Source organism: Jaculus jaculus, chromosome 8 (genome assembly GCF_020740685.1).
Source record: "Jaculus jaculus isolate mJacJac1 chromosome 8, mJacJac1.mat.Y.cur, whole genome shotgun sequence".
Classification (NCBI taxonomy): domain Eukaryota; kingdom Metazoa; phylum Chordata; class Mammalia; order Rodentia; family Dipodidae; genus Jaculus; species Jaculus jaculus.
In genome coordinates, this window is record NC_059109.1 from 116,025,613 (window position 1) to 116,038,265 (window position 12,653).

Consider the following 12,653-nt stretch of genomic DNA (forward strand, 5'->3'; position numbering starts at 1 on the left):
TTAATGGATAAAGGCAGTTACTCCTGCAGCCTGCCAGCAAGAGTTCAGATTCCTTCACCTACGTAAAATCTGCAAACGTGGTGCCTGTAACCCTAGCATTTATAGTCAAGAGAATCCCCGAGCTCATGGGCCAGCTAGTGTGGCCTTCCTAGAGGTACAAGAGGCCTGTCTCAAGCAAGGTAGAAGGAAAGAACCTGTGCCCTGAGGTCATCCTCTAACCTCCACATGCACTGTGACTCGTGTGTGTGTGTGTGTGTGTGTGTGTGTGTGTGTGTGTGTGTGTGCCCTCCCCCCAGAAAAATCTCACAAATGGTCCTGTCATTTAAAAAAAAAAAAAAAAGCCTCCCTTAAATTCAAATGAGGCTGGAAGGATGGTTTAGCAGTTGATTGACAGCAAAGCCAAAGGACCCAGGTTTGATTCCTCAGGACCCACATAAAGCCAGATGCACAAGGTGGCACATGTGTCTGGAGTTCATTTGCAGTGGCTGGAGGCCGTGGTTCATTTGTACTTACTCTCTCTCTCCTTTCTCTCTCTGTATCTGCTTCTTTCTCTCTGTCTCTTAAATAAACACATAAAATACTTTTTAATAGAGCGGCAAAAATCCTGAAAGTCATGTGAAACGTCTCAAAAGCTATCTGACAAGGACACACCCAAATTATCAGTCGTGAAATGCCAGTGTCTAGGAATGCCCTTTTTCCAGAACCAATCTTGTAAAAGGCTGACCCGTTTATAGAGTTCCAGCGACCCAGCTGCCGGGCTTGGGAACAACCCGGATGTGTCTCTGACCACACCCTCTGTCACTGTCTCCAGGTACTACCTGTGCCTACAGCTACGGGCAGACATCATCACGGGCCGGCTGCCCTGCTCCTTTGTCACGCACGCCCTGCTGGGCTCCTACGCCGTGCAGGCCGAGCTGGGTGACTATGATGCCGAGGAGCACGTGGGTCATTACGTCGGTGAGCTCCGCTTTGCCCCTAACCAGACCCGGGAGCTGGAGGAGAGGATCATGGAGCTGCACAAGACATACAGGTGCGCAGGGCTGGTGGCTGGCCGGCTGCAGCTCTCCTCGTGGCCACAAAGGGCGTAGGCCCAGGACTGTGCTGTGCCTTACGTCTATGACCTGGTGCTGTCCCTAACCTGAGGTGTCTGGGAACAGGTCCTCTCCACCAGATGTAAACAAAGGGTGCCAGCCGCATGACGCTGTGGGGAGTTTCTTACACTTCTGCATACCTGCATGGCCTCTGAGAGTCAGTTTATTTGTCTGTTACCTGGAGATGGAATAGCGGTGGTGGACTTCTGGATAAGGGTCCCAAGGTACAGATTTTGGTATCAAGTTCAAAAGTTTGGGCAGAAAAAAACAGCCTGGTTGAGTGCGTCGTCAGACTGTGCCGCTGTCTCCCCAGGGCATGTTGGCAGCACATTTCACTGCCTCATGCTTCAGCATGCACGCCACCCTTTGGTGTCATTGGGGTCACACAGCACGTACCAAAGACACACCCCATGTGGGCTCAGAGTAGGGTGAATTGAACATGGACTGGTTTACTGCCTACATCGTTCTGGGGTTAGAAGATAGTGAAGCAGATGTGTGATTGTAAGCTAGCAGTTTGGCCTTCTGTGATCCCCATTTTCACCTATAAATGCATAGACGTACATGAGCCGCGTTTCTCAACTATTGGAATTGGGGGCAGGCGAATTCAATGTGCAAGATGTCTAGTATCCCTGGGCCCCACAAATTAAATACTCATAATACTTCTTAGGTATTGTAACAACCACAATGCGCCCCACTGCCATTTCCAAATATCTGCTTTGCTGGGAAGACAGCCCCTGCACCTGCATGATCTGTAGGGTCCTTTTAAGCTGGAAGTGCTGTGGGCTTCTGGTTCAAAGTTGTCACAGGAACCCAACATGATAAATGACACGAGAATGTATTATAAAGTTGCAGTGCCTATGGGAAGGACTCCGGTGATGTTATCTCATTACTGTGCAGGATGGAGGGGTCAGGAGGGCTTGTGTGCTGGGGGTTACCCGATGTGGAGGGATGTGGAGGGATCCTGTACAAGGAAGAGCCTGCCAGGTGTGAATGATGCTCTGTCAAGGATGGCAAATGCTGTCATCTGAAACTAGCAGGCCAGCCTTGCTCCATTAGCACTGACCGGTGCGGAATTGAGTTGAGCAGGATACAAATGGTTAGGCATGGCTCTCTGAGCACAGGACTATGGGGGCCTGCCTGCCGTCTGTCTGTCATTCTTGTCCCAGATAGTAAGGTGGCCTGCGGATTTGCGAGAGTCATCATAACTCAGAGATGGACACTCTGATATCAGGATAAGCTGGCGCTGTAGCTCTTTGCTCTTAACGCACATTGACATCTAGTGTCCCACGGGGCAGCTCGGAGGCAGACAGGGCAAAGGGAACAGTCCCAGAGGCTATGAGAACCACGTTTCACGAAGTGGCCTGGAGCACAGCTCTGGAGCCTCATTGTCTGGAGGAGTGGAATCTAGAAACTTCCACCGTTCCTTAAGAGCAGCGGTACGCTCTTGTGCAAGCTGTTCAATCTCTCCGGCGCCACATACCTCATCTGTAGGATGGGATAAAAAGAATTCCCGCCTTGTAAAGCTGTGGTGAAGCCTGTGTGAATTCATCTATGTCAAGCGCCCAGAACAGTAAGCAGCATGTGGCCCTTGACAGATGTTTGCTGGAAGAGTAAAAGGAACTCTGAGCTTCCGACAGCCGACGCAGAGAAGGACCGTGATTCCTGACATAGTCTTCTCTTCAGCATGGAGAACGAGTGTCTGCTCCTCAGGGGAGATTGCATTCAGGAGAGAAAGGCGATGATTGGGAGCCCTTGGGTGATTCTAATGAGTGCCATGTTCAGCAGCGGCGTCGAAGTCATGAGGAGCAGAATATAGAAACCTCATACATAACTCAGTGGCCCATGAGGCACATTTCCACTTTCCACATAAAACTAGATTGACACCAAGCCTTGCAGAAGATAGGTCAAAGGAGAGGGGCTCATGGTTGTTCTGACCTCCGAGGGGAGAGCTTCACACGGGGATGGTGGGTTCTGAGGGTGGCGCCTGCACCACCAAGCTGGACTTGGCCTGGGCCTTCCACTCCACTCTCAGGGATTCTTTTCTTTTCTTTCTTTTTTTTTTTTTTTATTGAGGTAGGGTCTCACTCTGGTCCAGGCTGACCTGGAATTCACTATGTCATCTCAGGGTAGCCTCAAGTTCATGGTGATCCTCCTACCTCTGCCTCCAGAGTGCTGGGATTAAAGATGTACATCATCATACCCAGCCAATTTTTTAAACTACTTTTTAAAAAATCAATTTATTTATTTACTTGAGAGAGAGAGGGAGAGAGAGAATGGGCACATCAGGGCCTCTAGCCACTGCAAATGAACTCCAGACACATGTGCCACCTTGTGCATCTGGCTTTATGCGGGTCCTGGGGAATTGAGCTTGGGTCCTTTGGCTTTGCAAGCAAGTGCATTAACCACTAAGCCATCTCTCCAGCTCTTTTTTTTTTTTAATATTTATTTTAATCCCAGCACTGGGGAGGCAGAGATAGAAAGATTGCCATGAGTTCAAGGCCACTCTGAAGCTCCATAGTGAATTCCAGGTCAGGCTGGGCTAGAGTGAAACCCTACCTCAAAAAACAAACAGCTGGGCGTGGTGGTGCACGCCTTTAATCCCAGCATTCAGGAGGCAGAGGTAGGAGGATTGCCATGAGTTCAAGGCCACCCTGAGACTACAGAGTTAATTCCAGGTCAGCCTGGACCAGAGTGAGACCCTACCTCGAAAAACCAAAAAATAAATAAATATTTATTTATTTGAGAGAAAGAGAGATGAAGAGACAGAAAGAGAGACTGGGCATACCAGGGCCTCCAGCCACTGCAAATGAATTACAGACACATGTGCCACCTTGTACATCTGGCTTCCGTGGGTACTGTAGTATCGAACCTGGGTCCTTAGGCTTCCCAGGCAAGTGCCTTAACTGCTAGGCCATCTCTTCAGCCCCTCAGGGATTATTTTCTTTTTTCAGGGGCATGACCCCAGGAGAGGCAGAGATTCACTTCCTGGAGAATGCGAAGAAGCTCTCCATGTATGGAGTGGATCTGCACCATGCCAAGGTACCGCTGAGCCTGGCGCCCCCTCACCTCTAGATAAGCCTGAGGAATTATCAGTTCCCTCCAGAGAGCTTGTTGTGCCAGACCCTGTTTTACCTCCAACTTGGAACCTTTTTATTCTCATTTCTGAAAGTTCATGACCTTTTAAAAAAGTGTGTGTGTGTGTGTGTGTGCACATGCCTGTGTGTATGTGCATATGTGTATGCTCTGTGCTTGTGCATGTGTGTATTCTTCAGGTGCCTTCTTCTGTCACCTTTCACCTTGTCGAGGCAGGTCTCGCCCTTGAGCCCAGGGCTCACTGACTCAGCTAGTCTAGTTAGCCTGCTTGCCCTGGGCATGTCTTGTCTGCTTCCTGAGTGCCGGGGCCACAGGGGACCATCTTGTCCACCTGCCATTGACATGGGTGCTGGAAATTCAAGCTCCGGTCCTCACACTTGTACAACAAGCGAGCCATCTCCCCAGCCCCATAACCTTTTATTTTCCTTTCCTTGTATCACTTTCTTCTCATATTCTGTTTCCTGTTTTATTTGTGTCACCACTAGATTGGGTGCATATGAGGAAAGGCCTGGGCCTTGGCGTCTTTCTGTATCCCTGACACGTGACACATGGCCTGGCGTTGAATATGTTCTTGAATGTCTGTTGAGTGGAAGAGTGTGTGGCAGAGCCAGTGACAGAAGGAGTGGTGCCTCTCTGACTTCAGTCAATGAGAGCACGGATGCCTGGATGACAGCAGTTAGTCAAAGGACTCCAGCGAGGAGCCTTTCTGCGCACCCCTGAGAACTTCGACAAGAGGAGCCTAGTGGGGGTGTCAGGCTGTCCCGGGCCAGACCCCAGGCCCCTGCCATGCTCTCTTCTTACACAGGACTCTGAGGGCATTGACATCATGCTAGGTGTCTGTGCCAATGGTCTGCTCATCTACCGGGACCGCCTGAGAATCAACCGTTTCGCCTGGCCCAAGATTCTCAAGATCTCCTATAAGAGAAGTAACTTCTACATCAAGATCCGGCCTGGGGAGGTGAGCTGGCCCCCAGCAGCCCTGCTCCTCACCCAGCATGGCTGAACCAAGCATAGCAGTCCCTGGCAGCTGGCTGTTTTTCCTACCCAGGGCACACAGACAAGGTTCTGGGCTTCATGGAAGATGGGGAGATGCTCTTCTGGGCCTCTGTTCATAAGACTCTGCATGTGTGCCTGCACATGCACGCACGCGCGCACACACACACACACACGAGCAAAAATACCATAGTCACCACACGCATTCAGGTTGCACAGAGCAGCGTGTGCCTGTGTTTGCTTATCTGTGGTACTACATCACACATCCACAGTGAGGCACACACGGACCCGTGATGGCATGGCATGTTCAATCAAGCTCACATTGCCCTGGCATTTCTTCTCCTTCAGCACCAAATCCCACCCATTATAAAGGTTCTTCCACTGGAGTAACCATGACCCATCCAGCCCTGCTTGCCGCTATTTATCAGCCACCAGCAGCTGCACTCTTTTATCTGCAGCTCTACGTGGTTCCTCTCACTGACTTCTCTGCCTCACTCCCTTAAGTCAGATCCTGCCGAACCCTCGCCCTGGCCTACCCACAACATCTTGCCTAAGAATTACAGGAGCACTTTTTAATTTCCAGCCTTTCCACCTGCCTCTCCCGCCTCTCTCTTGCCACACTATCCCACACCTGTGATGTCCCAGCACCCTCTGACATCACTACAACACTTAAGTTAGTCAACTTCTTTATAGCCCTGAATCCATCATATAACATTCCCTCTATCTGAAAGTCTCTTTTCCTTTTTGCACAGAGCTGGTTTCTTCTTGTGTTAGTCAGCTTTCAGTTACTGTAACAAAATACCCAAGACAATCAACTTATAAGAGGGAAAGGTTTATTTTGGCTCATAGTTTGAGAGGTTTTAGTCCCTATCTGATTGGCCTTGTTACTTTGGTCCTGTGAAATGGCACATCATGGCAGGCATGCATGGAGAAACAGATTGCTCAGTTCATGGTCAAGGTGCAACAGCATGAAGACAGTGACATCCCATAATCTGCTTTGAGGGCACACCCCCAGTGACCTAAAACGTTCCAGTAGGCCCCACTGTTCAAAGGCTTTTAGTACCTTCCAAATGCACCACGCTGGAAATAAATCTTTAACACATGGACTTTGGGGAGCACTTAAGGAAGCTGTAGTCCCTATCTTAGGACCTCAGCTCAAAGGTCATCTGCCTGGAGGGCAGCCCTCCTGACTCTTTCTACAATCGTCTCACCTGAGCCTACACAGTTGTTCCCTCACACTGCCCACCTCACTTATCCCCTCCTAACTTTTACCCACATCTGCAGTGATGCCGTTCTCTACCTTGTCTTGAAACTGTACTCCGTAGATTCTTCTGTGACACCCCATGGTGTCTCCAGTGTTTAGCACGGCACCCTGGCAAGGGAGAGGGCTCAGGCCACCCTGTTGATTATGTGCACCAACAGGCCAGAGTTACACCCACCTGAGGAGTGTCTGGGAGGTGGCTGTGACCACTGTGGCTCAAGCCCTGCTTTGAACCCACCCTTTCTGGTTTCCCAGTACGAGCAGTTTGAAAGCACCATTGGCTTCAAGCTACCAAACCACCGGTCAGCCAAGAGGCTGTGGAAGGTCTGCATTGAACACCACACGTTTTTCAGGTAAGCCAGCCCCAGGCAAAAAGGAATGAGAGAGGCCGTGAGGGTACAGGGGAGCAGGAGGAAAAGCTAGCACAGATTCGGGGCGAGCCCCACATTTCCCCAAGTCTCCATACCCTCTGAACTGTGAGGCGTGATAGCCGGCAGTGCCCTGAACAAAAAGTCGGCCGTGAGCTGACGTTGGGCCTGACCGTGCACGCCTGGTTTTCCCCTTGTCACCTGCTTCGCTCTGTTGCAGGCTGGTGTCCCCAGAACCCCCACCCAAAGGCTTTCTGGTGATGGGCTCCAAGTTCCGGTACAGCGGAAGGACCCAGGCACAGACCCGCCAGGCCAGTGCCCTCATCGACCGGCCCGCACCCTTCTTTGAGCGTTCTTCCAGCAAACGGTACACCATGTCCCGCAGCCTTGACGGAGGTACGGCCCAAATCGGAGGTGGCAGGGGTGGTGGGTGGGCAAGAGTGAGTTTCGGAGGGAAGTTGGGACGCGCAGAGCTGGCAGTGTTGGTGGTGACGCTTCCAAGGTCATTTGCACCGGCATGGCAGCCCGTGAACCCCACTCCTCCTAGGCAGCTCTTTGGTCAGCCCCGTCCCACTGGGATGTGACACTGCTGCTCTCAAGACTTTCCTGAGTTGTGACCTTGTGGGGCCACCAGTGGGTTCAGCCATCCAATGTCCTGGCCCTCTGCCCAAGAATCTCAGCAATGCACAGGTTGGCATCCTACCAGTAGGATAGCGTGGTATCACTTGCACAAAGGAAACAGGATTCGGTTGGCTCTTCGTCTCTCTCCTGGAGGTACCACTCCTAAGCCAGAGGCTGACTGAAACCTAGACTGGGGAGGAGGGTGGCCACAGAGTTTAGTCCCGAGCTGGGGAAGCTTGTCAAAAGAGGAACAGTAGCCTGCACTCTAATCCTGAAGGTCACACTTCTTGACATGCTGAAAGGACGTCTCAACTTGCCCTCTCCACAAGGAGATAGTGTTCCTGAACTAGACACCAAGGCAGAGCAGCGCGCATACCGATACTTTGCAAAGTGAATATATATGAAAGGAAAGGGATATTGTCATCTCTCTTTTTTTTCATCCATGCCCCAGGAGAATAATGTGTGCTCTGGTTATTTTCACTCAGTTTTCCATCCCATTTCCCACCAAGACTCGATCCATGTCATAGTTGGGTTGCACCCAGTGCCTGGTGTGACCTCTAAGCCCTTTTCCTACCCAGGAAAGTGTTAGGAATTGTTGTAAGATGTTACTGAAGGGGCCCCCTTGAATTCCCATTTATTTGTAAAGGAAGTAAACCATTTGCAATCTGTAGATAGGACTTCAGCTGTCTCCAGTAAAAGCCTAATCTCATGGTATCTGGTCTGTAGCAGACAGCTTCAGGTCGCTGAGATGAACTTCCAAACCAGGCACAGTTATGGAGGAAGGGATTTATTGAAGCTTAAAGATCCAGGCCATAATGGCAGAAAAAGTTGGTCTGCTCTTACAGGGCCAACCACAGAGAGAGAAAAGCCACACCACCCAGCACACTTCAGGAACTCCAGGCAAAACTCAGACACTTTGCATATCTTTAGACTGAAATTGCAAATCCACCACCACACCTTAGGGCTGGACCCTAAATTCTGCTTAGTGACACCTCCTCTACCCAGGTGGCTGCAGATCTAAATTACAAACTGTAATAAAATCCTGAATATAAGACAGGCATGTGGCACACGCCTTTAATCCCAGCACTCGGGAGGCAGAGGTAGGAGGATTGCAGTGAATTTGAAGCCACTCTGAGACTACATAGTGAATTCCAGGTCAGCCTGGACCAGAGTGAGAACCTACCTTGAAAAACAAAACAAAACAAAAAATCCTGGGCTGGAGAAATGGCTTAGTGGTTAAGGCATTTGCCTACAAAGCCAAAGGATCCTGGTTTGATTCCCCAGGACCCATGTGAGCCAGATGTACAAGGGGGCGCATGCATCTGGAGTGCGTTTGCAGTGGCTGGAGGCCCTGACACACCCTTTCCCCCCTTTCTCTTTCTCTCAAATAAGTAAAATATATATTTTCAAATCCTAATATATTGGGGGGGGGTGACTCATTTAAACTACCACATTGCTAAATGATAGTGGAGAGGATATTCTGTGGTCATTGACCATAGTCAAAACAGCAATGTTAAGCTGGGCGTGGTGGCGCACGCCTTTAATCCCAGCCCTCAGGAAGCAGAGGTAGGAGGATTGTTGTGAGTTCAAGGCCATCCTGAGACTACCTAGTAAATTCCAGGTCAGCCTGGGCTAGAGTGAGACCCTACCTCGAAACCTCCCCCCCCCCCACCAAAAAAAAACCCAGCAATGTTCAATGGCAAGCATTGATGAAAGACTACCTATGGGCCAGACACCCCCTTAAATGCTTATATACATCAGCATATTTATTCCTTACCTCAGATTTTCTGAAATAGATACCATTTCCCTATAAGGAAACGGGCCCATGGAGATTGTCACACAGCCAGGAAGGGTTGCATTAGAACCCTGGCTCTAGTGCTGTAGAAAGGAGGGGTCCACACACTGGGTGGCAGCAGCTGTGGCACTCAGCAGCTGTGGGCCAGGAGCAAGGCTCAGGTCGTGGAGAGTCAGCTGTCCCGCAGTGGCCGGCCTTGCTTTCTGCGCGTGCGTGGGGAGGTGTCTCCCACGGTCACCTCACCATCTCTGTCCACTACAGCCGAGTTCTCGCGCCCAGCCTCAGTCAGTGAGGACCACGACGCAGGGCCTGGTGGTGACAAGCGGGAAGACGATGCCGAGTCTGGGGGCCGGCGGTCAGAGGCTGAGGAGGGCGAGCTCAGGACCCCCACCAAGATCAAGGAGCTTAAGGTAAGAGCCTGTCCTCGGCCCAGGGGATCAGGAGGCTGACCTGTGGCCAGTCACCCTTGCTGTGGGGTTCATGGTGGACAGGCCCTTGTCCTTGGGTTATCCTCCACGCATGGACATCAGGGGTAGTGGTGAAGGTGGGCTCACTTTCCCCTGTACTCTTCCTTTGGCCATTTCCCCAGGGGGTGCTTACCACCCAGAAGACTCTGATTTCTTGCTCAGTGCTTGTCTGCTCTGGCTCCACAGTAACTCACCTCCCTGAGCACGAGCCCTTGTCACCAGGGGCCTCACAGTGTCCTTCCCTGCAGCCCCCCCCCCAATCTATGCACATACACTCCCCCGGGGTAAACGTGCCCATGCTCCTGCAGGAGTGTGCAGCCAGGCACTAATGCATTCACTCTCAGACCTAGACACCCCAAGTCACGGATGGACATGCCAACACCATGCGCACACACGCACACACGCACACTCGCGCACACAGGTCTGATCACACAGGCCAGGTGTGGCTTTCTCTAGGTGGAGTTGCTAAGCACACTTTTTTTTCTTTTGCAATGTAGTTCTAAGTTCTCTATAACGTAGTTCTTCCAGCTCTGAGCATCCAACACCCCCCCCCCCATTGCGGTAGGAAACACGAATTCCAGGGACAGCCCCACCCCACCTGCTGAGCGCAGCTTCGCCCGCCGCGCCTCCAGTTCGGATCTCCCTCATGTCCACCCATCTGGCTACCTCCTGACCCTGCGGGCGGGTCCAGCAGCTGTCCTGGCCGGTGCTGCTTTGTTGGGTTGGGTGTGCGTGCATTGGGTCACCTTGCTGGATCAGGCCCATCGCAGTGTCCCTAATCTGTTTGCTGTACTGACCCTGCTGGTTCCTTTCCCTCTTGCCACACCCCGCTAGCCGGAGCAGGAAACCACGCCGAGACACAAGCAGGAGGTACTGCATGGGACCTGCCCCCCCCCACTCCTCCCAGCCATTCAGTCACCACCTCCACTCCAGTTTCATTTCTGCACACCCTCACGATTCTCCCCCCCACCCCATCACCCCCTCTCCAGTCACCCCTCCTCTCTTGCTGCTTAGACTTTGCCCCGGCCACCTGCCTCCTTCCCTCCTCAGGCTGCCACCTCTTCATCTCACCTCACCCTCCGTCTCTCCTCAGCACTGGGCAACTCCGTGCTTGCCTCTCCCCGCTGACCACCCTGAGTCACCGGCTTTCCCGAGCCATTGAGTGTTTCCATTTAGCTCCTCCCTCTGCTCCTGCTCTGCCTTTCCTCGGCCTCATCTCCTCCCCACAGCACTGCTTGGTCACCTTCCTCTTGTCTGTGTCCTCACTGGGGAGTTTTATTTTATTTTATTTTTTTGTATCTCTTGGCAACCATGTTCAGGGGAGGGGAAGGGGGAGCGCAGGGAGGGAGGAGCCTCGGAGCACATCTGATTGTAGTTCTGCAACCTGTCTAGGTGGCTGCTCTACACCAACTCCATGAAAACCTTCCTTTCTTTTCTCATCTTCCTCCTCCTCCTGAGTTCACCACTTCCCTCTAACTTTGTCCAACTCTTCATCAAAACTTCAAGGAGAAGCTGGAGAGATGGCTTAGCAGTTAAGGCCCATGTTCCACTCTCCAGATCCCACATAAGCCAGACGCACGAAGGTGAGGCAAGCGCAAGGTCGCACATGCCCACTAGGTGGCGCAAACATCTGGAGTTTCATTGCAATGGCTGAGGCCCTGGCGCTCCAATTCTGTCTCCCTCCCTCCATGCCCCCCGCCCCTGACCCCTCTAAATTACAAAAATAAAAAACAAAACTTCAAGAAGAGATTTATCCCTGGGCTACTGAAGTCAGGCCATAGCCAGGGCCTGGGCCTCTTGGCATCCTGAGGTCTGGATTCAGTACATTTCTGCCACTGACTCTGGGTCTTGGGAACATCCCGCAGGCCAGTAGATCTCCATCCATACAACAGGGCAGTTGGACTACCAGTAACTCCAGCTGACTTCTCTCATCCTTACACCAAGCTTTGTGACTCACCCCTTGGCTTTTCCAAGGCCTTTAAGGATCCCAGGACCCCTGTAGCCTTTGGAAGCTCTGTCACAGAGCCAGCTGGCCATTTTGGAATCACCTTGGGTTGAGACCCACTATCATTGCAGCCCAGTTCTGCCCTCTGTAGGCAGACGCCATTGAGTCACATTGACATACATTGTCCTGTGATCTCCTCAGCCCTTGAGGGAGGCCTGAGGTCTAAGCAGCTGTCTGGAGAGAAAGCAAAAGCCTCAGTGGCATCAGCTCTTTTCTGAGGAAGCTTAGGAATCAACAACAGTGAGTCTTGGACATTGGAGGTGAGCCCTGGCAGGATTCTAGCCTTGTCCAAAGGCAAGTTTACCTTCCTGTAAAGGGAGCTGCTTGATCTAACTAGTAACCTGAGACTATTCATCTCTTTTCCTTTTTTCTTCAAGGTGGGGTCTTGCTCTAGCCCAGGCCCACCTGGAATTCACTATGTAATCTCAGGTTGGCCTTGAACTCACAGTGATCCTGTCTCTGCCTCCTGAGTGCTGGGACTAAAGGCGTGTGCTATCACGCTCAGCCAGGCTAACCCCCTTTCTTTTTCTTTCTCTATATTTCTCTCTCTTTTTTTCTTTTTTAGTTTTTCAAGGTAGGGTCTCGCTATAGCCCAGGCTGACCTGGAATTCACTGTGTAGTCTCAGGGTGGCCTTAAACTCATGGCAGTCCTCCTACCTCTGCCTCCTAAGTGCTGGGATTAAAGGCGTGTGCCACCACACCCGGCAGACTGTCCATTTCTTACCGTGAATGGAGTTGTCTTAAGTCCTAAATAGCCTTAGCAGATAAGATCCTTAGGCCACCAGCCCACTGTTTTTGCCCCAGAAGCAGGCAGATGAACAACATTAGCAGTTGTCTGTGGCTCGTCCTCAGTGGACCCAGGCAGGTTACTCTGTCTGCTGCCCTGGCAGAAACTCATACTTGATGATTTAATGGCAGACACATCCATGACTCCAGCTATGCCCATTCTCATGCCAGGC

At 51.5% G+C, this 12,653-nt stretch overlaps 1 protein-coding gene across 7 annotated transcripts in view; it reads left to right on the top strand.

Moving 5' to 3' along the window:
* Positions 1–12,653, top strand: part of Epb41l1 (erythrocyte membrane protein band 4.1 like 1) — a 148,481-nt gene that overhangs the window by 100,018 nt on the left and 35,810 nt on the right. For 5 of the 7 annotated variants that reach the window (XM_045157503.1, XM_045157499.1, XM_045157504.1 and 2 more), the window contains exons 7-13: positions 812–1,030; positions 4,043–4,130; positions 4,990–5,142; positions 6,694–6,791; positions 7,027–7,202; positions 9,484–9,632; positions 10,524–10,559. In XM_045157503.1, the coding sequence (XP_045013438.1) occupies positions 812–1,030; positions 4,043–4,130; positions 4,990–5,142; positions 6,694–6,791; positions 7,027–7,202; positions 9,484–9,632; positions 10,524–10,559 (919 nt within the window). The remainder of the gene's footprint in view (positions 1–811; positions 1,031–4,042; positions 4,131–4,989; positions 5,143–6,693; positions 6,792–7,026; positions 7,203–9,483; positions 9,633–10,523; positions 10,560–12,653) is intronic. The other 2 variants (XM_045157502.1, XM_045157505.1) reach the window with 1 other exon arrangement.